Source organism: Dipodomys merriami, unplaced genomic scaffold (genome assembly GCF_024711535.1).
Source record: "Dipodomys merriami isolate MVZ:Mamm:240054 unplaced genomic scaffold, mDipMer1.0.p SCAF_28, whole genome shotgun sequence".
NCBI lineage: Eukaryota > Metazoa > Chordata > Mammalia > Rodentia > Heteromyidae > Dipodomys > Dipodomys merriami.
Window position 1 is genome coordinate 14,713,475 of NW_027204270.1, and position 27,303 is coordinate 14,740,777.

The 27,303-nt window shown below is 45.6% G+C and overlaps 2 protein-coding genes across 3 annotated transcripts in view; one reads left to right on the forward strand and one right to left on the reverse strand.

Moving 5' to 3' along the window:
* The window catches only part of Kdm1a (lysine demethylase 1A), a 70,496-nt gene extending 55,512 nt beyond the window's left edge, over nt 1–14,984 (reverse strand). Inside the window, exons 1-2 of one of the 2 annotated variants that reach the window (XM_070037670.1) lie at nt 14,541–14,984; nt 5,631–5,796 (exon numbers count right to left, since the gene is read on the reverse strand). In XM_070037670.1, coding sequence (XP_069893771.1) covers nt 5,631–5,796; nt 14,541–14,894 — 520 coding nt within the window. In that variant the 5' untranslated portion in view covers nt 14,895–14,984. The remainder of the gene's footprint in view (nt 1–5,630; nt 5,797–14,540) is intronic. The other variant, XM_070037671.1, reaches the window with a different exon arrangement.
* A 4,633-nt stretch (nt 14,985–19,617) lies between these two features.
* Tex46 (testis expressed 46) lies at nt 19,618–25,455 on the forward strand. Its single transcript, XM_070036992.1, has 3 exons — nt 19,618–19,932; nt 21,125–21,178; nt 25,127–25,455. Exons 1-3 carry the CDS (start codon nt 19,735–19,737, stop codon nt 25,427–25,429), a joined length of 555 nt encoding a protein of 184 aa, XP_069893093.1. The 5' UTR covers nt 19,618–19,734; the 3' UTR covers nt 25,430–25,455.
* Nucleotides 25,456–27,303: the final 1,848 nt, after the last annotated feature.

Genomic DNA, 27,303 nt, shown 5'->3' on the forward strand with positions numbered 1-27,303 from the left:
AAAAGCTTTACCACTGAGCTAAGCTTTCCAACTCAATGTAAAGTTTTAAATTACTTTCACCTCACAGTTTGTTACATGATCAGAGTCATGTGATAAATTGTAAAATTGAAAACAGACTTTTTGTTATGCCAAACTCTCACATCAATGATTTTTGTCAACTTATTAACAGCTTTTCTTTTAACCATATTTATACTTCCAAAGATGCCATGTTCAAGAAAGAAATAAATTCTAGAATAGAAAAACTCTAGCCCAAAAGAATATAAACAAGATAAGCATCTTTCCTAATTCCATCAATAAAGTAGATTATATTAACAGCATAGAGCTGTTATTTGTCAGCAGTTAACCAATGCTTAATGAAGCCTGTTTCACTGAAAAAAAGGCACATACGGGCAAGTTCTTTTACACACACACACACACACACACACACACACACACACACACACACACACACACACACACACACACACACACACACACACACACACACACACACACACACACACACACACACACACACTTCTCATCAATCTACTGAGAATTTCATTAACTTGAAGAAGCCTTGAGAAAGGTATCCTAATAGCCTATTCCAAGATTCCTTTTAGAGCTAGGAATGTTGTTCAAGCAGGCACTTTTCAATACTGCCTCCCCTCCAACACATTTTCATTAATGTTTCAGGCAATATACAACGAAACTACGTCTAACTCAAAATAAAATATATCTTTTCAAATCAGAGTTCTGTAGTACAAATCTAAGACTTGGAAATATCAAGATTCTTATAGTAAATTTCAGTTGCTAAGACAGTAAAGGTGAGAACTAAAGCATGCTTTTGTATGAAAATAAAAATGGAAGAATGATCCAAGATATATAGAATACTGGAGGTGTGGCTCAAATGGCATATTACAAGCCTGAAGCCTGAGTTTAATCCCCATTATTGCCAAAATTTACAACAGTACATAGGATAACAAAATGAAACAAAATAACAAAAAAATTTTTTTTCCAATAGAAGGCTACTTCAATGGTGGGGGAATTATTCTAAACTAGTAAAGTACAACTGAATGAAATTTTATTCTTTTATAGATGCTCCACTGTCATATGACACTATTAATAATCAAACATACTCAATGAACAGGTGATCATTGCTGTGACCTAAGGGGAAAGAGAGGAAGTTTTCATTTTTACAGAAAAGGTTCTAGGACACAAAACCATCATATTTTGAAAACAAATATGTCGTGATATACAGTAAGTACAAAAATACACAGAAACATTTAAACAAAATAAGGTAGGTTTAAAAACAGTATTTGATATTAAAGCTTCTTATTTACCTATTTATCAGAACTACACAACGCTACAGAAAGTTATGATCAAAAACTGAAAATGCAAAACCAATGTTTAAATCTAGAAAACTGTTTCCCAATAAAACAAACCCAATCCAAAAAACAAACAAGAACAACAACAACAAAAAAAATCTGTTTCTGTTAAAAAATAAACACAAAAAAACCCCACCTTTGGAGTCTGGCTATATAGATCAGTGGTAGAGTATGTGCTTATTAGCATGAAGAAACTCGAAGTTCCAACCCCAACAACCTCCCCCAAAATATCAACTGATATTTGATATCAAATAATACCGAGAACATTTTTCCACTGGCTGAAATCAACTAAACCCAATTACCAAAGTACTTGTCTCTCCAATCCTCATCTTTATTCCTTTACCCCATCTCTTACACAGAATATCAGATTGATTCTTCTACAGCAATATAGCAGTTCAACCTTTTTTATGTAACAGAACCTAAACTTAGTATTACAATTCTTGTCTGGCATGCTAAAAAATCCTGAGTTAGATTCCTATTACTCCACACCTGCTCAAATTCCTGACCAAGGTTACCCACAATATGGTTTTCTAGCTTCCTCCTCTCCAGGCATTCCTAGAACTTCTCCAAATTGTTTGATCCTTTGATATCACAAGACTTGTGCTTTCCAAATGAACAAAGTTGTTTTTTTTTTTCTCTTTCTTTCTCTTGTCAGCCCTGGGGCTTAAACCTTGGGTACAGTTCCTGAGCTATTTTGTCCAAAGCTAGCACTCTACCACTTTAGCACAATTCCACTTCTGGTTTTCTGGTGGTTAATTAGAGATAAGTCTCACAGACTTACCCTGCCTGGGCTAGCTCTGAACCATGATCCTCAGATCTCAGCCATCTGAATAGCTAGGATTACAGATGTGAGCTATCAGTGCCTAGCTCAAAGTTGTTCTTTTTACTTAAAATTAACACTTCAGAAAGCAAAGCAAAATTTTCCAAAATTTAAAAATTGGTAAGGGTGAAATGTAGGCAAATGTTATCTATTTTTAAAATAAACTCCTTGTCACTATATAAACGGAAATAAAAAGGTTTAGTGGGAAACAAGCATCTTCTCTTAAGACTGTAATATACTTATTACAATTCTTTGTGTATCTATGTCTCTGTGTGTGCAATCTGGTACTGGGCTTTTAACTCTGGGCTTTTCACTCTTTCTCAAGTTTCTATCATTGCTGGTGCTCTTCCACTTTAGCCATGCTTCCACATCCTAGCTTTTGCTAGGATGGACTTTTCTGCCTGGGCTGGCTTCAAACCGTGATTTCAGATCTTAACCTCCTAAGTAGCAAGAATTACAGGTGTGGAGCTGGGAAGGTGGTTCAGTGGTAGAGCGTTTGCCTTGCATGCATGAGGCCCTGGGTTCGATTCCTCAGCACCACATAAACAGAAAAAGCTGGAAGTGGTGCTGTGGCTCAAGTGGTAGAGTGCTAGCCTTGAGCTGAAGAGCTGAGGGACAGTCCCCAGGCCCAGAGTTCAGGCCCCACGACCAGCAAAAAAAAAAAATGAATTATAGGTACAAGCCACCAGCACTCAGCTAATGCTTACTCAGTTAAGATTGGGGGGAGGGGGACGGTCTCACAAACTTTTTGCCTAGTTGGCCTTGAGTTAAGATCTTCCAGATCTGCATCTGGAATAGCTAGGATTATAGATGTGAGCTACTGATGTCTGGTTGATTCTGTTTGTTTGTTTGTTTGTTTGTTTTTTTGGGGGGGTAAGTAGAAAAAGGATGGTTCTTCAAATCCTAAATCCCTTTGCTGCAATACTCTGTATAGGAACGATGCCTGGCATTTATGTAATAAAAACATACTTCATTCACAAAAAAGAAAATACCCAAATCAAAACTTGGTTTAAAATTTTCAGAGGATAAAGAGATTATCAGCTTGTCCTGAGCACAGAGATTTGGCCTCTAGGCAGGAAAGAGATGAAGCAGAAAATAAAAAAAGTTTATCATACTGAGAATACTGAGGACCACATTAAGAGAAGGTAAAGTAGCATCTGAGATATCAGATGCATATGTTATGCATCATTGCATAATACTTCAGACAGCCCTTGACCTGAGAAAGTAGCAGCCTCTTATGACAACTATTTTGTTAGCAGATGCACAGCCAAGGCAGAAGAAAAAAAAAGGTTAAGGAACAAAAATAGTATAAAACAATGAATAGAGGAGTAAAGGAGGGGTGGAGTTATGACAGAAAGAAGGGAAGACAGCTAAATATAAGAGGAAAAATCAACAACATGAGAGTGTTGATATTAAAAAAATTAGGCATGTGTTTAGACATTTGTCACCACTGAGATGAGAAACTTTCTAACAAGGACATGAGTAATAAATCATTTTAAGTTCTAGAAAAAATCACTTCTTGAAAAACTTTGGGATGAAAGAAACCAGAATCTAATCTTTCACTGTTTTCAAATAGTATTCCTTTACTACATTTTACTTTGGAAATTATATAAATTTTTAAGAATTTTAGTCAGAATTCAGCTCTAAGCCTGAGTTAAAATTAATACTTGATGCTGTAACAGATATGATATGAAATTGGGATCTTATTTTATTTATTTATTTATTTATTTATTTTTGGGTCGGTCATGGGGCTTGAACTCTGGGCTGGGGTGCTGTCCTTGTGCTCTTCAGCTCAAGAAGGCGAGCGCTCTACTGCTTGAGCCACAGCACCACTTCTGGTTTTCTAGTGGTTTATTGGAGATAAAAGTCTCATGAACTTTCTGCCCGGGCTGGCTTTGAACCTCGATCCTCAGATCTCAGCCTCCTGAGTAGCTAGGATTACAGGCGTGAGACACCAGCGCCCAGCTTGGGATCTTATTTTAAAAAGATATAGCAGTGGCATGGATCAAGATGCATTGCACTCATAACCTGACTTCTGGAATTGAAACCTCTTTGTACGACTATTTAATAAGAAGATATAGGGCTAAAAAGACTACTGAAGTGAGTGGGCCTGGAGTTAATGAAATATAAAAATGATTACAAGGAGCCAGGCCTGGTAGTTCATGCCTATTATCCCAGCACTCCTGAGGTGAGGGCAGGAGAATCTCAAGTTCCAAGTTTCAAGACCAACATGAGCTACAGAGACTATGTCTTTAAAAAAAGAGAAAGAAGGGCTGGGAAGGTGGCTCAGTGGTAGAGCGCTTGCCCTGCATGCATGAGGCTCTGGGTTCGATTCCTCAGCACCACATAAGCAAAAAGAAAAAAGCCAGAAGTGGCGCTATGGCTCAAGCGGTAGAACGCTAGCCTTGAGCTGAAGAGCTGAGGAACAGTGCCCAGGCCCAGAGTTCAGGCCCCACGACCAGACCCAAAAAATAAAAAATAATAAAAAAAGAGAAAGAAAGGGGCTGGGAAGGTGGCCCAGTGGTAGAGCGCTTGCCTTGCATGCATTAGGCCCTGGGTTGGATTCCTCAGCATCCCATAAGCAGAAAAAGCTGTAAGTGGCGTTGTGGCTCAAGTGGTAGAACGCTAGCCTTGAGCTGAAGAGCTGAGGGACAGCGCCCAGGCCCAGAGTTCAGGTCCCATGACTGGCCAAAAAAAAAAAAAGAGAGAGAGAGAGAAAGAGAGAGAGAGAAAGAAAGCTGGGTCTGGTGGCTCACACCTGTAATCCTAGCTACTAAGCAGGCTGAGATCTGAGGATTGTGGTTCAAAGCCAATCCAGGCAGGAAAGTCTGTGAGACTCTAATCTCTAATTAACCACCAGAAAATCAGAAGTGGTGCTGTGGCTCAAGTGGTAGAGCACTAGCCTTGAGCTGAAGAGCTGAGGGAAGAGTACCGAGGCCCAGAGTTCATGCCCATGACCAAAAAAAAGAAAAAAAAAGAAGAAAAAAAAGAAAATATATATTTATTTACAATCATTCACCAAAAAAGTGCTCTTCTCAAAATTGACCCAAACTATAAAGGTTTTATTGGAAAGTATATTAATTTTTAATTTGCAAATCATGTTTCCTTTAAGCTATCATCAGAAAAATCATTGACAGAACTAGTTCTTTGAGTTTAAGGTTATATGTTTTCTCTAATCATTTATTTTCCCTACTTTCTACCCAAATTACATTGCCACTGTCCTTCCAGAACAGTACCATCCTTTCCTTTCCTCCAAGATATGTACAGAAATACACACAGAAACTGCCAATATGTATACATACACATAGACACACAAGGCAAGAGTCCCAACAGCAAAGCAGAAACCAAAGATGAAGACATAAATAACATAATACTGTCAAGTAGAATATCCACCTATTCTTATTTCTAGAATAAAAGAAGTCATGGTTGGTCACCCTACTCACCAGATGGCTCTTCAGGCTCACTTTCATTTTCTTCCTCAGGTGGGGCTTGAGGAGGTGGTGGTGGTAGCTTCTTTTCCTTCTCTGCTTTGGCATTTCTCTCTTCTTCTGAATAATACTCATCTTCTGAGAGGTTGGCCAAACTTTCATCCATCTCTCTGTATTCTACCTATGAGGAGATTATACCAGCATGTGTTAAATACAGTGAACATCTGAAATCAGACTCTACTTGGAACCACTAGTAAATATGAATAGCTTTCTAACTTCAAATTTTAAAGGAAATATATGCATGTAGCAAGGAACAAACAAGTTTATAATAAGTAGTTATTAAAAGTCTAAAGCCTTCTGCCAAGTGCCTATGGTTCACACCTGCAATCCTAGGTACTTAGGAGTCTCAGATCTGAGGATCATGGTTTGAAGCCAACATGGGTGGGAAAAGTCTGAGAGACTCTTATCCCCAATTAGCTACCAAAAGGTTAGAAGCAGAGCTGTGGCTCAAGTGGTAGAGGACCAGCCTTAAGGAAGAAGGCTTAGGAACAGCACCCAGGCCCACAACTGACATCAAAAAAATAATACAATTAAAGCTTCATGAAACAATTCTGTGTCAGTTTAACTTGATCTATAATTTTTACATTATGGCACTGTCTAATTTAAATCACTGAGTTTCCCTACAACTCCTAAAAATAGTTTGTTTTGGATTTTTTTTCCACTGTGTACATATAATGAATACACTGTAAATTCAACAAATGACCAAAATAACTTTCAGACAAAAATAGTTAACTAGAGCTGGTAGTGTGTAAGCCTAGCACTCAGGATACAGAGGCAGGAAGATCTCAAATTTTAGGCCAGCTTGGTTTACAAACCAAGATCAAGGCCAGCCTGAGCTACAAAAGGAGATACTGACTTAAAGCCAAAGGGCTGATAAAATATGGAAACAGCCCAGATGCCCCAAAAGGGCTGATAAAATATGGAAACAGCCCAGATGCCCCACAACAGATGAGTGGACCCAAAAAATATGGTTTCTATACACAATGGAATTTTACACAGACATTAGAAAGAACAAAATAATTTCATTTGCAGGGAAATGAATGGAACCAGAACAAATCATGTTAAGTGAAGTAAGCCAAGCTCAGAGAAACAAATGGCACATGTTGTTTCTGATGTGTGCAAATTAGATATAAAATGCACTTAGATATAAGAAGTTATACAAGATTTTAGATACTCACACACAATGAGATGGGAGAGAGGGAATGGAAGAGAATGAGGGAACAGAAGACACTGTACAAAAGGAAATGTAGCCGGGCGCTGGTGGCTCACGCCTGTAATCCTAGCTACTCAGGAGGCTGAGATCTGAGGATCGCGGTTCAAAGCCAGCCCGGGCAGGAGAGACCGTGAGACTCCTATCTCCAATAAAACCACCAGAAAACCGGAAGTGGCGCTGTAGCTCAAGTGGTAGAGCGCTCGCTTTGAGCTGAAGAGCTGAGGGACAGCGCCCAGGCCGAGTTCAAGCCCCACGACCGACAAAAAAAAAAAAAAAAAAAAAAAAAAAAAAAAAAAAGGAAATGTACTCAGTACCTGACTCATATAAATGTAATTTGTACATACCTCCATAATACCAATGAAGTAAATTAATTAAAAAAACAAAAACAAATAAAACAAGGAATGAATACACCAGCCTAACATTCACCATACTCCAGAGTATGGTCAATTATGAACATGTATATAAACATGTAGTTAACCAAAATGCTACGTTTGTCTAATGATAAGCCTGTGTTTCTAACTATTCCATGGGGCGGGGAAAGGGGAGAAAAGACAAGTTGCAAATAATAGTCATCCCTCAACTATGAAAGGTGCATTTCCTTAAAAATTGTACCTAAGGGGCTGGGAATGTGGCTTAGCCGTAGTGTTTGCCTAGCATGCATGAAGTCCTGGTTTGGATTCTTCAGTATGATATAAACAGCAAAAGCCTGAAGTGGTTCTGTGGCCCAAGTAGTAGTGCTAGCCTAGAGCAAAAGAAGCTCAGGGACAGTGACCAGGCCCTGAGTTCAAGCCACAGGGCTGTCAAAAAACAAACAAAACTGTACCTAAGGGCTGGAGAATGTGGTTTAGTGACAGAGTGCTTGCCTAGCATGCATGAAGCCCTGAGTATTATTCCTCGGTACCACATAAACAGAAAATGCTGGAAGTGGCACTGTGGCTCAACTGGTAGAGTGCTAGCCTTGAGCTTAGGGACAGTGCCCAGGCTCTGAGTTCAAGCAGTAAACAAATTGTACCTAACTGATGATAAAGAATCCTTATCAAAACAAATTAAATGATATGGAGAGTTAAGACTTCCAATCTTACTAGTAATTTACACTCCAGGAATAAAGAAGACTAAGAGATCTTCCCCATTCTACTAATGACTTAGATTTTTAGCAAAGTATTGGGTAGAAAGCTATTGTAACCCTAGCTACTTAGGAGGCTGAGATCTGAGGATAGCAGCTGGGGCAGCCAGCTGGGACAGAAAAATCCATGAGAATCTTATCTCTCACTACTAAAAAGCCAGAAGTGGAGCTATGGCTTAAGTGGTAGAGTGCCGGCTTAGAGTGAACAGTACCCTGGGCTTCAGTCCTTCAGTTCAAGCCCTGTAGTGAGATATAGATATAGATCTATATCTATCTATCTATCTATCTATCTATCTATCTATCTATCTATATTATGTTACGTAAATCTTAGAACTCTTGAAGCAAGGCTTGTCTAAACTGGCCTCAGCTTGCTTTTCATTCCTTATATGGATATTCTCCAGGAGCAGGGAACCTTTTTTCTTCCAGGGGCCATTTGGACACTTATAGCATCAGTGGAGGACCATACAAAATGATCAATATAGGCTGACATCTGTAGGTAGCATGTGTGTCTGTCCCAAGTATTTTGAGAGCTAGTTCCCCATCCTAGCTAGCAACAGAGATTGTTTTTGCTGACCCCAAATGAGTGGGTATGTTTTTCTAGCTCCTTTCTAGTTTCTCCCCAAAATAAACACACTGCTCATTTGTCTTTTTAAAAGTTTACAGCAAAACCAGGTACTGGAGGCTCATGCCTGTAATCCTAGCTACTCAGGAGGATCTGAGGATCACAGTTCAAAGCAGCCCAGGCAGGGAAATCTTGAGACTCTCATCTCCAATTAACCACTAAAAAGATGGAAGTGGAGTATGATAGAGTGCTAGCCTTAAGAAGAAGAAAAAAAAAAAGCTCAGGGACAGCACCCAGGCCCTGAATTCAAGTTCCAGGGTAAACAAAGAATTATAAAGATAAAAATCTTACAGAAGCAGGATGCCGGTATACCCATAGTCCTAGCAACCCAGGAAGCTGAGATCCAGAGGTTCAAAGCCACCCTCGGTAGAGAAGTCTTTGAGACTCGATCTCAAAAAATAATCAGCAAATTGGAAATAAGAGGGTTTTTCTTTTGCTTTGTCTTATTTGGTCATTTATCTGTCCTTGGGGGAGGGGCACAGAAATAGAGGGACAAAGGGTGTACAAATGCCAGCAGTGGTGCTCACTAGACACTATGTTTAAAATGAACTATAGAACTTGTGGGTCTAAACAGGAGGGGAAAACTGGGAATAAGGCAAGGGGTGACATTGTCCAAAAAGAAATGCACTCTTTACCTAACTTAAGTAACTGTAACCCTTCAGTACAATAACAATAAAAAGTTGGGGGGGGGAACTAATCAGCAAAAGCAGGGCTGGAGGCTTGGCAGAAGTGGTAGAGCACCGGCTCCCTCAAGCAAGCTGAATAAGGTGAGCTAGCATGAAGTCCTGAGTTCAAATCCCAGTATCCTCCCCATCCCTCACCCCCAAAATTAAAAACCTGTTACTAAAACAACTTACAACATTTTTCTGGGTACCAGTCCTGGGGCTTGAGTTGAAGGCCTGCGTGCTATCCCTGAACTTTTTTTTTGCTTAAGGCTAGTGCTCTACAACTTGAGTCACGGCTCCACTACTGGCTTTTTAGTGATTAATTAGAGATCAATCTCACAGACTTCCTTGTCTAAACTGGCTTTGAATGGTAATCCTCAGATCTCAACCTCCTGAATAGCTAGGATTATACAGGAATGAGTCATTAGCACTGTGCTTGCAAAACTATTTTTAAGAGCCTATTTTGGGGAGCAGAGGTTGGGGGAGTACTGGTTCTGGGGCTTGAACTCAGGGCCTGTGTGCTGGCCCTTCTGGCTTTTTAGTGGTTAACTGGAGATAAGTTCACAGGCTTCTCTAAGCTGGCCTCAAATTACAACCCTCAGATCTCAGCCTCTAGAGTAGCTAGGATTTGGGGAGAGAGCCACTGGCACCCAGAAGAAAAAAAACTAATTTTGTTTAACCTAGAGTTTTCTTCCTTTATTAGCTTACAATGGACTGCTCTGAAAAGATATTAATATAATTTTATTACCATTAAGGTGTTGCATAGAAGGATTACCGTTTCATAAGCCAAGTAATGAACAGATTTCTTTTAATCATCCCTGTTTCCCCCTCCCATCCCTGCCCACAAAATTTGCCTTTCCCATGGGTGTCTATTGACTAGCATGACTACATTTGTTCACTCTTCTTCTATTTCTGCATCCCCATTGCCCTCCCAAATGACAAAATGCAACAACAACAAAACTCCTAAAACAAAAACAAACGACACCTCCACTCAAGGGTTTTTGTTTTGTTTTCTCAGTCATGGGGCTTGAACTCTGGGCCTGGGCGCTCTCCCTCAGCTCCTCAGCTCAAGGCTAGCGCTCTACCACTTAAGCCACAGCGCCACTTCTGGCACTGGCTTTTTCTGTTTATGTGGTGCTGAGGAATCAAACCCAGGGCCTCATGAATGCAAGGCAAGCACTCTACCACTGAGCTACCTTCCCAGCCCCTTCTAGTTTTTTTTTAAACAAACAAAAAAAGGGACAAGAATTAACAGGTGCTCAACATCATTAGTATAAATCACACTATGATGAAATACCTCAATATCTACTAGTTATAGCCATAATAAATCAAAGACAGCCAGGCGCTGGTGGCTCACGCCTGTAATCCTAGCTACTCAGGAGGCTGAGATCTGAGGATCGCAGTTCAAAGCCAGACCCGGCAGGAGAGACCGTGAGACTCCTATCTCCAATAAACCACCAGAAAACCAGAAGTGGCACTGTAGCTCAAGTGGTAGAGCGCTCGCCTTGAGCTGAGGAGCTGAGGGAGAGCGCCCAGGCCCAGAGTTCAAGCCCCATGACTGACAAAAAAAAACAAAAAAAAAAACAAAAAAACAAAGATACTTTTAGAACTCTTTTACCCTGGTGGTGAAAAATGTAAAAAATTGTGCAGCTGCTACTGCAGCTTTAGCAATAGTTGTTCACAAAGGCAAAAATTATGACTTAGCAGTTCCACTTCTAGATATTATAGGCGAGAGGTAAAAACATAGGTTCACATACAAAATGTACATAGCCACATTATGCGTAATAGTCAAAGGTAGAAACAACCTAAATGTCCATCAAATTTTGGCTAACAAAAGGATAAATTCCATGTAAGTAATTATTCAGCTATACTGAACTACTACATGGGCTGGGAAGGTGGCTCAGTGGTAGAGCGCTTGCCTTGCATGCATGAGGCCCTGGGTTCGATTCCTCAGCACCACATAAGCAAAAAGAAAAAAGCCGGAAGTGGCGCTGTGGCTCAAGTGGTAGAGCGCTAGCCTTGAGCTGAAGAGCTGAGGGACAGTGCCCAGGCCCAGAGTTCAGGCCTCACGAATGGACCCAAAAAAACCCAAAAAAATTTTTAAAAAAATGAACTACTACATGATTAAACCTATAAACTATATAAACTATCAGAGTAAGCCAGGCTTATGCATGGTGGCTCATGCCTGTAATCCTAGCTACTCATGAGGCTGAGATTTGAGGACCCAAGTTCAAAGCCAGCCAGGGCTGAAAAGTTCCTGTGAGACTCATCTCCAAAAAACCAGAAGTGGAGCTGTGGCTCGAAGTGGTAGAGCACTAGCCTTGCGCAAAAGAGCTCAAGGACAGTACCCAAGCCCTTAGTTCAAGCCTCACCACCACCAACAAATTCAGAATAGGCAAATTCATAGTGGTGCTGAGTGCACATCCTTAGGGGAAGAAAAAAAAAAAAAATCACTGGCAGCTGGGAATGTGGCTTAGTGGTAAAGTGCTTGCCTAGCATGCATGAAGCCCTGGGTTCAATTCCTCAGTACTACATAAACAGAAAAGGCCAGAAGTGGTGCTGTGGCTCAAGCTGTAAAGCACTAGCTTTGAGCAGACAGTTCAGGAAAAGCACCCAGGCCCTGAGTTCAAGCCCCAAGACTAAGAAAAAGAAAAAAAGAAAAAAAAAATCACTGAATCATACTTAACAATGGTGACTTTTATCCTATGTGAATCTCAATTGTTTTTTTTAAGAAAATATCACATGGTTTCTGGTCACACTTCCTAATGAAATAGTAAAATAAAATCCTATTGGGTTTGTGTCCTCTATTTCATTCATGAAGGTTGTGGTCACCAACCTCTGTGCTTTTTCCTTTTTTTTTTTGGTTGGTTGTGGGGCTTGAACTCTGGGCCTGAGCGCTGTCCCTGAGCTCTTCAGCTCAAGGCTAGAGCTCTACCACTTGAGCCACAGTGCCACTTCCACTTTTCTGAGTGGTTTATTAGAGAAATAAGACTCTCAAGCACCTGTAATCCTAGCTACTCAAGAGGCTGTGATCTAAGGATCACAGTTCAAAGCCAGCCCAAGGAGGAAAGTCCATGAGACTCTTATCTCCGATAAATCACCAGAAAACCGGAAGTGGCACTGTGGGTCAAGTGGTAGAACTCTAGCCTTGAGCTAAAGAGCTGAGGGACAGTGCTCAGTCTGAGTTCAAACCCCAAAACCAACAACAAAAAACAAAGTCTCACAGACTTTTCCTGCCTGGGCTGGCTTTGAACCATGATCCTCAGATCTCAGCCTCCTGAGTAGCTAGGATTACAGGCATGAGCCACCAGTGCCTGGTTCCTCTGTGCTTTTTCTAACCCATGATTTGGTAAAGGCCTCTCAAAAGTCTCGATTTATTTTTTCAGAGGTTTTTCAAGCAGACAATTCACACTGAGGGCTCTCAGTCTCAGTAACACTCATCTCAAGAAGCACTTCATCCCAATGACTTGGTATTTGTGCTTAAAAATGATATACAGGCCAGGCGCTAGCTGCTCACGCCTGTAATCCTAGCTACTCAGGAGGCTAAGATGCGAGGATCACAGTTCAAAGCCAGCCTGGGCAGCAAAGTCTGTGAGACTCATCTCCAATTAACCACCAGAAAACCAGAAATGTTGCTGTGGCTCAAGTGGTAGAGTTCAGGGACAGCTCCGAAGAGTTCAAGCCCCATGAAAGATACACAGCAGCCAGGGCCAGTGGTGTAGACCACTCCTTTCAGCTACCATTTTCCCAACTACTCCAGAGGATGAGTTGGGAGGGTTTGAGCTCCAAAGTTTGAGACCAGCCAGGGGAAACATGAGACCTGATGTTAAAAACATAAAACCACAGGTAATCTCCCAAGTCTCAATTATGTAAATCACACCATTTTAGTTAATACTTATGTTTTTTTACAGTGTTAAGAACGAAACCCAGGACCTCACATATCCTAGGCCAAGGCTCTACCACTGAGCAACACTCCAGTCTACTTATGAATTTATTATTTTTGTTTTTGCCAGTCCTAGGCTTGAACTCAGGGCCTGGACACTGTCCCTGAGTTTCCTTTGTTCAAGGCTAGCACTCTACCACTTGAGCCAGTGCCACTTCTGGCTTCTTCTGTTTATGTGGTACTGAGGAACCGAACCCAGGGCTTCATGCATGCTAGGCAAGCACTCTACCACTATGCCAACCTCTCAACCCCCAATTTATTATTCTTATATTGAATTTTTTCAACCAGAATATGAAATCTCCAGGAAAAGCCCACGTCAGCACCCTAACCCCGCCCTGCCCCAGTGCCCTTAAGAGTTACTGTCCCCTGTGACCCTTTGTTCCAGGAGACCTACCCTCTCCATCACAAGTGGGGAGCTCACATAGAGTTAGGCTGCTCACTTAACCAGGTGACTTTAGTTGCTGAAATTGTGTGCCTCAGGGCTGGGATGTAGTTCAGTGGCAAAGCGCTTGCCTAGCAAGTGCAACGTCCTGGGTTCGATCCCCAGTGCCAAAAAAGAAAAGACAAAAAAAACAGAAATTGTGTGCCTCATTCCTAAAACAGAGCTAACAATACCTGCCTGTGTGTTCAGTGAGAGGAACATTTCGGCAATATTCTCAACACAGCTTTGGGCACACAGAAGAGTGAGGCAGGTATTGTCTTTATGCCCTGTGGGGTGTCAAGTCTTTTTTTTTTTTCTTCCCATACACTTGTATTTTGATTAGTATAGATATTCGCCCTTGTTCACCGGCTTTCTCCAAAGACCACTGGGGAGGGTAAAAACAAAGACGCAAACTCCTGGCTGACAGCACACGTTTAATGATGATCATCATCAGTACGCGAATAATAGTAATAATAATTAATAATAGTGAGGAGGAGGAACAGCAGCACTTCCCTTTCTTTCCTGTACCCTGACTGACGCGCTTTAGCAACAACCCAGGAGCCACCACCCAGCTCGAAGCTTCCAGTCGGTGACCAACGGCCGTGTCTCCAACACCCCCAAGCCGCGACTCCACGACGGGAAGCCATTTTCCCCCGGCCAGAAGATGCCAGGTGCACGGGGCTCCGGTGACAACACCGACCCAGCCCGCCCCCCAGCCGGGTCCCCGCGTCCGCCGGTCCCAGCACAAAGGAGACCCGCCCCGGTGCCCGCCCCGCCCGACGGGCGGACGGCCCTGCGGCCGCGCGCCCGCCGCGGAGGCCGGGACCCGGCGGGACCCCGGGCCGCGTCGCGGAGCTGGGGTCGGGGTCGGGGCTCACCTTCGCCCGCTTGCGCCGGCTGGTCCGCCGCCCCTCCTGAGTCTCCGCTATTCCGGTCTCCATGGGGGTCGCAGAGCCCGGCACCACCGTGGGCCCGGCCTGAGGCCCCGCGGACCCCGGAGGCTCGGCCAGGCCCCCGGGGGGCGAGGCCCGCGGAGGCTCCTTCTTGCGCGGAGTGCGCTCCCCGACCGCGCCCGGCCCGACCTCGGCGGGGCCTGCCAGGCCCGCGGGCGGCGCGGCCGCCTCCGAGCCGTTCTCGGCGCCGCCCGCCGTCCCCGGGCCGGTCTCGGTCCCGGCCGCCGCGGCCGCCGCCGCCGCCGCCGCCGCGGCCGCTGCCTTCTTCCCCGACAACATTTCGGGCCGCCTGGCCGCCGCCGGCCGCAGGGGCCGCTCGGTCTGACGCTCCGTGGGTCCCGAGCCGCCTCGCCTCACACCGTCCTCGCGAAACCCGCCGCCGCCGCCGCCGCGCTCGCGCAAGCGCCGTGCGCGCTCCCGCCGCGTGGAGACACAAAAAAGGGCCCGAGCCGCCCACAGGCCCCGCCTCCCCCCGTACCACGGAGCTGCGTCCTGGCGGCTAGAGCAGCGAGGTGCCGGCCTAGAGCGCCCCCTCGGGCTAGGCAGTCGCTCCCAGCGCCGTGCGAGCTCCCGGCGGACGCGTCGGCCAGGCTTCACCCCCATCGCTCGTTCCTCCACCGTTCACTCATTCTTTCACGCACGCACTCACTCGTGCGTCCCTTCAACCGGCGTAGCAACGCTCGCTACGAGACAAGGGATTGGAATTCCTGGCTTTCAAAGACCTCGCGGTCACTGGGAAAACTAGAAAGAGCCGCTTGGGCCTCGGGGGGCAATAAAATGGAGAAAAGTGAGACCGAGTGGAATTGTCGTCTTCTCCGAGCCTTTGTTCCTGTTCTTCCTCCTGTCTGCACCCTCCCCCCGCCCACGCCCTTGGCCCATCCCACACAGCCCCGGCCCACCCCCGCATCCCACCCCCCCATCCCACACAGCCCCGGCCCACCCCCGCATCCCACCCCCCATCCCACACAGCCCCCGCCCACCCCCGCATCCCACCCCCCATCCCACACAGCCCCGCCCCACCCCCCGCATCCCACCCCCCATCCCACACAGCCCCGGGCCCCCCCCCCCGCATCCCAACCCCCCCATCCCACACAGCCCCGGCCCACCACCCCGCATCCCACCCCCCAACATCCCACACAGCCCCGGCCCACCCCCGCATCCCACCCCCCCATCCCACACAGCCCCGGCCCACCCCCCCGCATCCCACCCCCCATCCCACACAGCCCCCGCCCACCACCCCGCATCCCACCCCCCCATCCCACACAGCCCCGGCCCACCCCCGCATCCCACCCCCCATCCCACACAGCCCCGGCCCACCCCCGCATCCCATCCCCCCATCCCACACAGCCCCGGCCCACCCCCGCATCCCACCCCCCCATCCCACACAGCCCCGGCCCACCCCCGCATCCCACCCCCCCATCCCACACAGCCCCGGCCCACCCCCCATCCCACCCCCCCATCCCACACAGCCCCGGCCCACCCCCGCATCCCACCCCCCCATCCCACACAGCCCCGGCCCACCCCCGCATCCCACCCCCCCTCCCCATCCCACACAGCCCCAGTCCACCCCCCCGCATCCCAACCCCCCATCCCACACAGCCCCGGCCCACCCCCGCATCCCACCCCCCCATCCCACACAGCCCCGGCCCACCCCCGCATCCCACCCCCCCATCCCACACAGCCCCGGCCCACCCCCCATCCCACCCCCCCATCCCACACAGCCCCGGCCCACCCCCGCATCCCACCCCCCCATCCCACACAGCCCCGGCCCACCCCCGCATCCCACCCCCCCTCCCCATCCCACACAGCCCCAGTCCACCCCCCCGCATCCCAACCCCCCATCCCACACACTCGGTTCATTCCCCCCCAGTCCATCCCCGCCCATCTCAGCCCCCCCCCCCCGTCCCACACACCCCTTCGGCCCATTTCCCCCCCCCCGCCCCCCCTACATAAAGACCCTGCAAGGACCCAGTCGTGGAACAGGTCCTCTGTTTTTCCAATTTATTTCCCATTATTTACCCAGATCTACACTGTCTTTAAAGTAACTATGTTTTTAAAAGCCATAAACTTTACATGAAGTTTAAGAACTGGTAATACCACTCTGTGGTGATGAAATCCTGTCTGGCTGGCTTAGGATAGGGTAGGTTGGCTACAAAAGAGCAGGAGGGAACTAGCTAGAGGAAAAAATTTTTTTATTTTGAGGTTCGGGGGTTTGAACTCAGAGCTTCTTCCTTGCTAAGCATGCACTCTTACACTTGCACCAGGCGCTCCATTCTGGAGGAAAATGTTATCTTGTTTGGGATGATGGACAAGGATGTAAATATTCATCAAAACTCATTGATCTAGGGACTGGGAAGGTGGATCAGTGGTAGAGTGCTTACCTTACATGTATGAGGCCCTGGGTTCGATTCCTCAGCACCACCTAAGCAGAAAAATGCCAGGAGTGGCTCAAGTGGTAGAGGGCTAGCCTTGAGCTGAAGAACTGAGGGACAGTGCCCAGGCCCCAGAATTCAGACCCCATGACTGGCCAAAAAAACTTACTGATCTACCAGGTGCCAGGCTACTCAAGAGGCTGAGATCTCAGGATTGCAAGTTCAAAGCCAGCCCTAGCAGGAAAGTCTGTGAGACCTTTTTTTGTTTTCCCCCGGTTGTGGGGACTGAACTCTGGGCCTGGACGCTGTCTCTCAGCTCTTCAGCTCAAGGCTAGCACTCTACCACTTGAGCCACAGCGCCACTTCCAGATTCTTTTTCTGCTTATGTGGTGCTGAGGAATCGAACCTAGGGCCTCATGCATGCAAGGCAAGCACGCTACCACTGAGCCACCTTCCTAGCCCTGTGAGATTCTTATCTCCAGTTAACCATCAGAAACCAGAAGTGGTGCTGTGGCTCAAGTGGTAGAGCACTAGCCTTGAGCTGAATAGCTCAGGGACAGCACCCAGGCACAGAATTCAAACCCCACGACAAAAAAAAAAAAAAAAAAAAAAACCCAAAAAACAAAAACAAAATAACTCAGCCAGGTGCCAGTGGCTCACACCTGTAATCCTAGCTACTCAGGAGGCTGAGATCTGAGGATCACAGTTCAAAGCCAGCCCGGGCAGTAAAGTCCATGAGACTCTTAGCTCCAATAAACCACTAGAAAACCAGAAGTGGTGCTGTGGCTTAAGTGGTAGAGTGCTTGCCTTAAACTGAAAAGCTCAAGGACAGTGCCCAGGCCCAGAGTTCAAGCCCCATGACTGACAAAAAAAAAAATACCTCATTGATCTATGTAAAAGAGGCATATTTGTATATGTGTATTTGTTTTATATAAACAACCAGGATGTGGTGGTACACCTCTGTAATCTCAGCTACTTAGGAGTTGAAAGCAGGAGAATCCTGAGTTCCAGACCCATCTGGGCAAAGCTAGCTAGATCCCATCCCAAAGGAAATGGCTGGAGGTGTGTGCCAGAAGTAGTAAAGGGGTTGAGGGTAAAGGCTACTCAATCCCTAGGATCAAGTCCCAGTACACTAGAGGAAAAAAAGAAAAGCAGAGAAGGAAAAGGTTGCACAACTAAGTCCAGGAAGGGGGAAAAACCCTACAAGACAAAAAAAAAAAAAATGTAACTCTAGGCAATTCATGTCTCAGCTATGAATGCTATTCATATGGCCATTATAAACATAATCCATGAATTCTGTTTTAATCAAAGTGATTATTATTGAGCCAGCAGAGTTCGTGGGGAAGAGTTGATGGATTTGAGGGAGGGCTGATGAGGTGGGCATGGAGGAGCTAAACCTCCTCCATTATAGAAAGATGTCAAAATGAAGTCAAGAAATAACTGTATAAACATACTTTTATTTTATTTATTTATTTTTTATTACCGGTCGTGGGGCCTGAACTCTGGGCCTGGGCGCTGTCCCTCAGCTCTTCAGCTCAAGGCTAGCACTCTACCACTTGAGCCAGAGCGCCACTTCCAGCTTTTTTCTTTTTGCTTATGTGGTGCTGGGGAATTGAACCCATAGCCTCAAGCATGCAAGGCAAGCGCTCTACCACTGAGCCACCTTCCCAGCCCCTAAACATACTTTTATTAAACAACTTCCCCTTCTCCCCTCCAGCCCCTGGCAGCCCCCCTCCACTTTCTGCCTTCATAAATTTGACTCCTCTAGGTACCTCACAGAATGTGTCTTTCCATAACTGGCGTATTTCACTCAGAATAATGTTTTTAACAGGCCATGATTCCCTTCCTCTTTAAGGCCAGGCAATATTCCATGGTGTGTATAAATTACATTTTGTTGTTGTTTGTGGTCATGGGGCTTGAACTCAGGGCCTTAGCGCTGTCCTGAGCTCCTTCACTCAAGGCTAGCATTCTACTACTTTGAGCTACAGTGCCAGGTCCAGTTTTTGAATGGTTAATTGGAGATGAGTCTCATGGGGATGTTTTTGCTTGGGCTGGCTTCAAAACATGGTCCTCAGATCTCAATCTCCTGAGTTGCTAGGGTTATAGGTGTGAGCCACTGGGCCTGGCTAAAGTACATATTTTTAACCTACTCATCCATTGGAGACTTGGCTTCTGTGAATGGTGCTGTGAACATGATACACGAGTATCTCCAGACCCTGCTTTCAGGTCTGGAAGTGGAATTGCTAGTGCAGCTAAGCTATTTTCTAAAAGTTAATCACCTAGTCATCATTGGATAAATTATGAGTCAAAAATTTACCTTCCCCTAAACTTTAGGGCCTAAAGTTTCAGTGACAAATAGGCAGGCTTGTTAGGTGTCTGTGAAATGATCTTTCTGCCTTATGTTCAAGTTCTGGGTCATTTTTTTTTTTTTGCAGACACCTCCACTATTAGTAGGTACACTGTATCATTGGCCATCTTGCTCGCAGGAGTTAGACCTAGAAGTACTGCTGAACAGTGAAATATCACTAAGACCTACATCACCTACCTGTTATGAGGATATCATGAGGTGATAATGGGAAGCTGCCTGTCAGTTTGTCACACAGTGGGTGTTTTAAGCCATAGGAGTTAATATTACTGTTACACGGAAGCTGGGTGGCAGAAGGAGGCGATTCACAGTGGGTAGCCGTGACTTTTGTCATGGCAGGGACTGAGGCAGGATCCTGAGGCCTGTCCTCCTCCATACCACAATGTTGGGGGAACTAATACTTCTTTTTAGGAGTTTCCATGGGCTTCTTGCTTCCTCAGGCACCATAGGAGCAGTGGTAGCCTGGCTGATTAGCTATAAACCAGTCTTGTTTGGGTTCCTACTCTTTCTGTTGTTGCTTAGCAACTGGCTTGTCAGACATGAATTCACACCCCAGCCCTCCGAACCACAATCCCAGCAGGTAAGTAGGAAGGGACTAAGTTTCATCTGGGAGTTAGACTGGAGATGAGGGATTGCTGAGTAGGTATCAGGCTAGGGGCAAGAGTGAGAAATTCAGGACTCTAGTCTCAGTTTCTGCTCTCTGGCTTCCCCTTGGGTGATGGCAGATAAGTCATTTCCTTCTCCAAAGTCTCAGTTGGCTTAGTTGTAAAATAAGGGCCATCCTTTCACCTGTTACCAGGTTCTAGAGCCACAAAGTTCTTGGTTTCATCCCAGAACTTAAGGACAGACACAGTGAAGCTTGAAGCAGAAGCAGGTCTATTAATGCAAAGCCTAGCAAATGTGTACCCACCATGTGGGGTAGTGGGTAGGTTCAAGAAGGAGCTGCACTGGAAGTCCCAAGACCTCAGGTTTTATTAGGGATCTGATGGGGATGGTCAGTCCTGAAAACTGAGTGTATATGTCACTGACTTCTGTAGACTGGATTATATGTCATCCACACCTTCTGGATGTCAGGGAATTCATGGCTTTGAAAGGTTAGAGCTGAGCTCTCATTTTTTGGTAAGCTCTGCAGGCTTTGGGTAAGGAAAACCTTGTTGTATCATCATAAATCATTCCTTTCATGGCTGTCCAGGCTGTAATTTTGTATCAGTATCCAAGCAGTGTTCTTAGTCATCAGGTTTCTTAACTCCCCAATCAATATGCCCTCAAATAATGTGAACTTTACAATTTGTATGGGGGATGCAGATGTCTTAGAAAGTGTTTCTTGCCAGCAGCCCTCCCTGCAGGTGTCTGTTGGGTGGTGTCTGAGGCTGAGGTGGTGGAAAGGAGCCACAGGGCAGCTGCTGGAGAGGTCTTGGCTATTGATGGTGCTCATCTTGAGGTATTGGCTGAAAACCCTGGACACCATCATTTGCAGATGAAAAAAAAAATTGTTTATGCCAGTCCTGGGGCTTGAACTCAAAGCCTGGGCACTGTCTCTTAGCTTTTTCACTCAAGGCTATCAACTCTACCACTTGAACCACAGCTCCATTTCTGGCTTTTGGGTGGTTAACTGGAAATAAGCATCTCACAGACTTTCCTGCCTGGGCTGATTTTGAACCAAGATCCTCAGATCTCAGCCTCCTGAGTAGCTAGGATTACAGGTGTGAGCCACCAGCATCTGGCTAAAATCCTAATGTGTTAATGCTAAAAATGTCATCCATCTTGTTTAGTTCTACTCCGCACCTGGAACAAAGAAGGAAGAAGAAAAGAAACAAGGAAAAGAGGTAAGTGCAGCAACTCCAGTTCTCTGGAACTTTCTGTGCCTGGACACCCCCGACCACTCTACTCTGACAAAGATATGCTGCCTTCCTTATAGTATTGTCAGTGACCACCTTGCCACAGTCTGGAGGGGCATCTCAGCTGGCCATAGAAAGGTGACTCAGCTCTACTTCTGAGACCACTTGAAATGCTTTACTATCTAGGAGTACAACAATCAGACAACATTGAGACTGACAGCCCAAAAGAGAGTGCAGGCTCTCAATTTATGACAAATAGTTGCTCCTTTGGTTATCAAACATTGATCTTTAAGAATTAATCTTAGCTGGGTACTAGTTCACACCTGTAATCTTAGCAACTTTGAAAGCTGAGACCTGTAGGATGGAAGTTTGAAGCTAGCCCAGGCAGAAAAGTCGGTGTGATTCCATTTGCAATCCATCAGCAAAATGCTGGACTGGAGGCATATCTTGTGGGAAGGCACCAGCCATGAGCTCAACACAGTTGAGCAAGAGCATGAGGCCCTGAGTTCAAGCTCCTGTACCAGTGTGTGTGTGTATTTGTGTGCGTGTGCGCACGCGCATGTGTACACACAGGATTAATCTCTAGGGCTGGAGGCCTAACTTAACTAGTAGAGCACCTTTCTGAGTACACGGACCCAAGTTCAAACCTCAGTACTATCCGCCCCTCCCCCACCCCAGGAAATCTCTAGAGATTCATTCTTCTCATTTAAAATGACTTTGAGTCATAATTTCCATGGTTATAGAAATTTTTATTAGATAAACATTTTTCTTCTTGGGGGGCTAATATTGGGGTTGAACTCAAGGCATCACATTCCCACTTTCCTGCTCAAGGCTGGTCCATACCACTTGGACTGGGTAGAGCCTTTTCCTGGTTAGTTGGAGATGAGTCTCACAGACTTTTTTTTGCCAGACTGGCTTTAAACCTTTATCCTCAGGTCTCAGCCTCCTGAGTAGTTAGGATTACAGGCATGAGCCACTGGCACCTGATTTAGATAAAACATTATTCTTCAGGGTGTCAGTCTTGGGATTTGAACTTGGGCCTCACATTTGCTAGGCAGGTGCTCTGCCACTTGAGCTATGCCCCCAACCATTTTTATTTAGCTATTTTTAAAGAAGGGTCTGCATTTTTGTCAAGAGTCTAACCTTAGACCACAATCCTTCTACTTATATTTCTGCTGCCTAGCTCCAGGGGGGCTTGCTAACGCTTTCCCCAGGCTGGCTGTGAACCTTCCCCCTCCCCATTTCCACTTCCCAAGCGGATACTACAGGTGTGAGCCAATGCACCCCGATAATAGGGTAGCTTTTATAAGAAAAGGGTCCGGGATGAGAGTAAAATGTAAAAGACAGTCTCACAATGTTGGTAAGGAAGCAGTTGGGTTACCAGAATTAAAAGAGAATAAAATGACTTGCTCCTTGACCATCTGGCTTGGCTCACCAAAATATGTGAACTGGTTCAGGTCACCAGATCTGGAGAATGCAAAGTTCTCCATCTCATCTGAGAAAGAACTCAAGGACAGACACTGGAGATTGAAGCAGAAAGAAAGTCTATTAATGCAAAGCAAAGCACAGTGCACCCACCAGATAAGGGAGATACTCAAGAAAGAACTGCCCCGGAAATCCCAAGATCTCAAGCTAGGGAACATGGGGTGTATATGGAGGTTGTCAGTCCTGAAAATTGTGTGGAAGTGTCATTAACTTCAGTGGCCTGGACTATACATCAACTCCTCCAACATGTCAAGCAGGGCACATCATGGCTGTGAGGGCTTCATCTGAGGAAGACTCTGTTATGTATCACAGATCATTCCTTTAAATGTCAGCCGTCCAGGATGTACTTCCTTATCATCATCTCAGCATGTTTCCTAGCTCCCCATCGAGGTCTTGTGTCAATCCTCAACCCTCCTACTTCATTTGATGTCAACATTGTTGACAGCAAGCAACAATATCAGTGAGTAGATGATACTAGAGAGAGAGACTTATCAACAGTTATGACTCTAAAATATAGTGACGAAGACAGCAAGAAGGCACAGAGGTAATGCCAATGTGTTAGTCAGCTTTCTGTTACTCTAGCAGATGCCTGAAACAATGATAAGGAGAAAAGGTTTATTTTGGATAACAGTTTTGGAAACGGAGATTCCCAAACTGCAGATTCATTGCTTTGAAACTCTAGTGGAGCAGGGGTGCGTGTGAGGGTGTGGGGGATGTATCAATACATAGGGAACCCCAAAAACAGCTTGCCTCATGACAGGAAATGAAAAAAAGCTAAAAGGTCAAGGTCCCACAATCCCCTCTGAGAGGATGTCCCCAATCACCCAAAGACCTCCCCTGAGGATCTACCTCCTGAAGGTATCCACACCAGCACTGTGATTGGAAGATCAAGCCTTTCATGTAACTCAGAGACTAAGGGAACAAAAGCAGATTTCACCTAATGTTTAAAAGCATGCATAACCTATATTGTTCATGTAGCCTCAGCCTTTGGCACTGTACTGACTGGGGTAATTTTTTGTTTTGAAGGTTCATCCTGTACACGAAGTATAGCAGTGTTCTACCCTCTGTATGGGAGATGCCAGTATAGAACTCCCTACCTTAACTTGTGAAAAACAAAAGCCATCCCCAGGCATTGCTAAAAGTGTCCCAAGGAAGGCAAATAGCCTTCCATAAAAGTAAATTTTCCATGAAAGAAATACGTACCGAAGTCAAGGAGGTGACGTTGGGGTGGGAGAGGAGTTACAGTGGGGAGGAGGGATCAACAGTGACTTCAGTTATGTTGGTGAGATTTTATTTCTTAAGCTTGTAAGAGAACACAGGAAATTGGTATACTCTTTTTATACACTGGAATATTTCATTTTAAAAGGTTTTGAAGCTCCAAAGTTTCTAATAAAAAAAAAAACACAGGAAAAAATAACATGACTGTTCACTAGGGGGAAGGGGCAGAGGAAGATGAATGAGGGTCACAGAGACTTGAGCATACCGTAAGACCACAGGGACTTTGCAGTTTGAAGTCTCATTGGCCTAACAAAATGAAAAGCAAAGTTATGGAGACAGATATATTCAGGCTAAGGGCTTTATGTCTGCTATAACTAGAATATTCCTTTGAATCAGAGACAAGTGGATCTTAGGAGTTTGAAGCCTTATGATAATGAGAAAGTGACCTTCCCTCCCTGGACTCCAATTCTATTTTATTATTTTATCTTAGTTTAGTGGTACTGGGGATGGAAACTAGGGCCTCCTGCATGCTAGGCAACCTTCTATCAGTGAACAACATTCCCAGCCCATAATCCCCACCCTCCCCCGAGTTGTGGGGCTTCAACTCGGCCTGGGCACTGTCCCTCAGCTCTTCAGCTCAAGGCTAGCACTCTACCACTTGGGCCACAGTGCCACTTCCGGTTTTTTTGGTGGTTAATTGGAGATAAGAGACTTTCCTTGCCCAGGATGGTTTTGAACCACGATCCTCAGATCTCAGCCTCCTGAGTAGCTAGGATTACAGGCATGAGCCACTGGCTCCTGGCAGCTTTCTGGCGGTTAACTGAGATAAAAACAGTGTCAAGGACTTTCCTGCCTGGGGTGGCTTCAAACCCCAATCCTCAGATCTCAGCTTCCTAAGTAGCTAGGATTACAGATATGAGCCACCAGTGCCTGGTAGCTTTCACTCACAAACTGTAGCAAACATCCTCTCCCTGCTAGCAGGTGTGAGCACTGATTAATAGTTAAGAAAATGGCATGGAGCTGGGCATTGTGGCACATACCTCTGATCCCGGAACTCAAGAGTTTGATGCATGAGAATCAAGAATTCAAGGCTGACCTGGGCTATATAGTGAGACACCCTGTCTAAATAAATAATACATAAATAAGTAACGAATAAAATAGAATAGGTGTTTGGAGCAGGAAGAGATGATCATTACTGACCAACTTTACCCTTTTTCCTGGTGGGGAGCTTAGGAGGGGGAACAGAAACCACCAGTTTCCGAAGCCAACTCCAACAACCGAGCTATGAGCATGAAAGATATCGAGAAAATACATGCCTGCTTTGCCCTCCAGGACAAGATCCTCCAACGCTTGGTGTTCAGTGAGATGAAGCTGAAGGTCTTGGAAAGTCAGATGTTCCTCATGTGGAATAAGATCAATCACCAAGGGAGGTCTAGCAAACACTGGAACTGCTCCAGGAGAAAAAACAGAACACGGAGGCAGGAGTCCATTTTCTCTACCATCTCTGACTGTACTTCCAGTTTTCCCACTGAATGAGACTGAAGTGGGCTAGCCTCTGCTGATATCTTGATCCAGCACCTTTTTGTTGTGGTGGTTCCTATAACAAATTACCTGAGACTGGGAACATGATGAAGAGGGTGATTTAGTTCACAGTTCTGGGGATAAAGAACACAGTGGGTAGCATCAAATGGTGGGAGTAAGTGTGTGTGTGTGTGTGTGTGTGTGAGAGAGAGAGAGAGAGAGAGAGAGAGAGAGAGAGAGAGAGAGAGAGAGAGAGAGAGAGAGAGAGAGAGAGAGACAGAGAGAGAGAGAGAGAGAGAGAGAGAGAGAGAGAGAGAGAGAGAGAGAGAGAGAGAGAGAAAGAATGAGACAGACAGACAGAGACAGAGAGAAACAGATAGACAAAGGCAAAGGACAGATCATGTAATGAGAAAGTAAGAGAGAAAGCCAAACTCACTTTGTAACAAACCTCTCAAGGTAACCAATCCAGTCCCAAGTCCCTGAGAAAAGCATTAATCCTTGCTGACGATAGTACCCCAATAACTAGTCACCTCCCACTAGGACCTACTTCTAAAGGTACTATACCATGTCACAGGACCCTTATATGGGTGAACTGCTGGCAGACAAACCAGAGCACTCAGTAAAACCCAGCTGTGGAATGTTCTGGTCACACTGTAGAGAACAGGGAGACCAGAGGCTGCTAGGTCACCTCACTACCCACAGCATAGCAGGTCAAACCCAACCCAGCAGGGCTCTGGAGCCTGTGCCTTCTGCTTTCCTAGGGTCCCCTTCATCCTAGTCTAGCCCTTTGCTGTTCCTAACTCTCCTGGTCCTCCCTCTCTTCTTCCCTTGTACTCAGAGGCCAGGCCAAGCACTGCCAAGCATAGCTCTGACTGTGACCTTGCTGGCTCCTGACCCAGTGTCTCTCTGCCATGGTTGCCAGAATAAAACCATCGCACCTTCCTGGGGTGTCCAGGGCCCCCTAAGTTCTCTTCTAGCCTTCCTTCCTCTTCATCATTCATTACATCCAAGCTTCAAATGGTGTCAGAGGATGCCGAATACCAGACGCTTGTGTCTGTCTGCCATGGCTATGAACTACCAGAGTACAGGACTCAGGACTACTTTAAATTCAATACCCTAAGTGGTCTTAAAGGAAAAAGATTTTTCTATACATGTTTAGTTTTGGTTATGGAGCTTGAACTCTGGGCCTAGATGCTGTTCCTGAGTTCTTCAGCTCAAGGCTAGTGTGCTATCACTTTAGCCACAGCACCACTTCCACTTTTCTGGTGGTTAATTGAAGATAAGAGTCTCATAGCCTTTCCTGCCCAGGCTGGCTTTGAACCACGATCCTAAGATCTCAGCCTCCCGAGTAGCTAGAATTACAGGCATGAGCCACCAGTGCCCAGCTAAGAAAGTCTGTGAGACTTTTACTTCCAATTAATCACCAGAAAACTGGAAGTGGCATTGTGGCTCAAGCGGTAGAGTGCTTGCCTTGAGCTGAATTGCATAGGGACAAGCGCCAGGCCCAGAGTTCAAGCCCCACGACCACCACCACCAACAACAAAAATTGGCTTATACAACAATGCTTGATAAGAAATGTACTCATTACCTTGCTCCTTGCTCATGTAATTGTAACTCCTCTGTACACAAAAAGATAAAAAAAAAAATAGAAAACTGCAAAAAAAATATTGGCTTATAGGCTGGGAAAGTGGCTCAGTGGTAGAGGGCTTGCCTGGCATGCATGAGGCCCAGGGTTCGATTCCTCTGTACTACATAAGCAGAAAAAGCTGGAAGTGGTGCTGTGGCTCAAGTAGTAGAGCGCTAGCCTTGAGCTGAATAGCTGGGGGACAGCACCCAGGCCCAGAGTTCAGACCCCACGACTAACATAAATAAACAAACAAACAAATAAA

Coding starts and splice junctions, on each gene's coding strand:
- Tex46 (XM_070036992.1), top strand. CDS start 19,735: ATGTTGGGGGAACTAATACTTCTTTTTAGGAGTTTCCATGGGCTTCTT. Junction 19,933..21,124: donor CCGAACCACAATCCCAGCAG/GTAAGTAGGAAG, acceptor CATCTTGTTTAG/TTCTACTCCGCACCTGGAAC. Junction 21,179..25,126: donor AAAAGAAACAAGGAAAAGAG/GTAAGTGCAGCA, acceptor TGGGGAGCTTAG/GAGGGGGAACAGAAACCACC.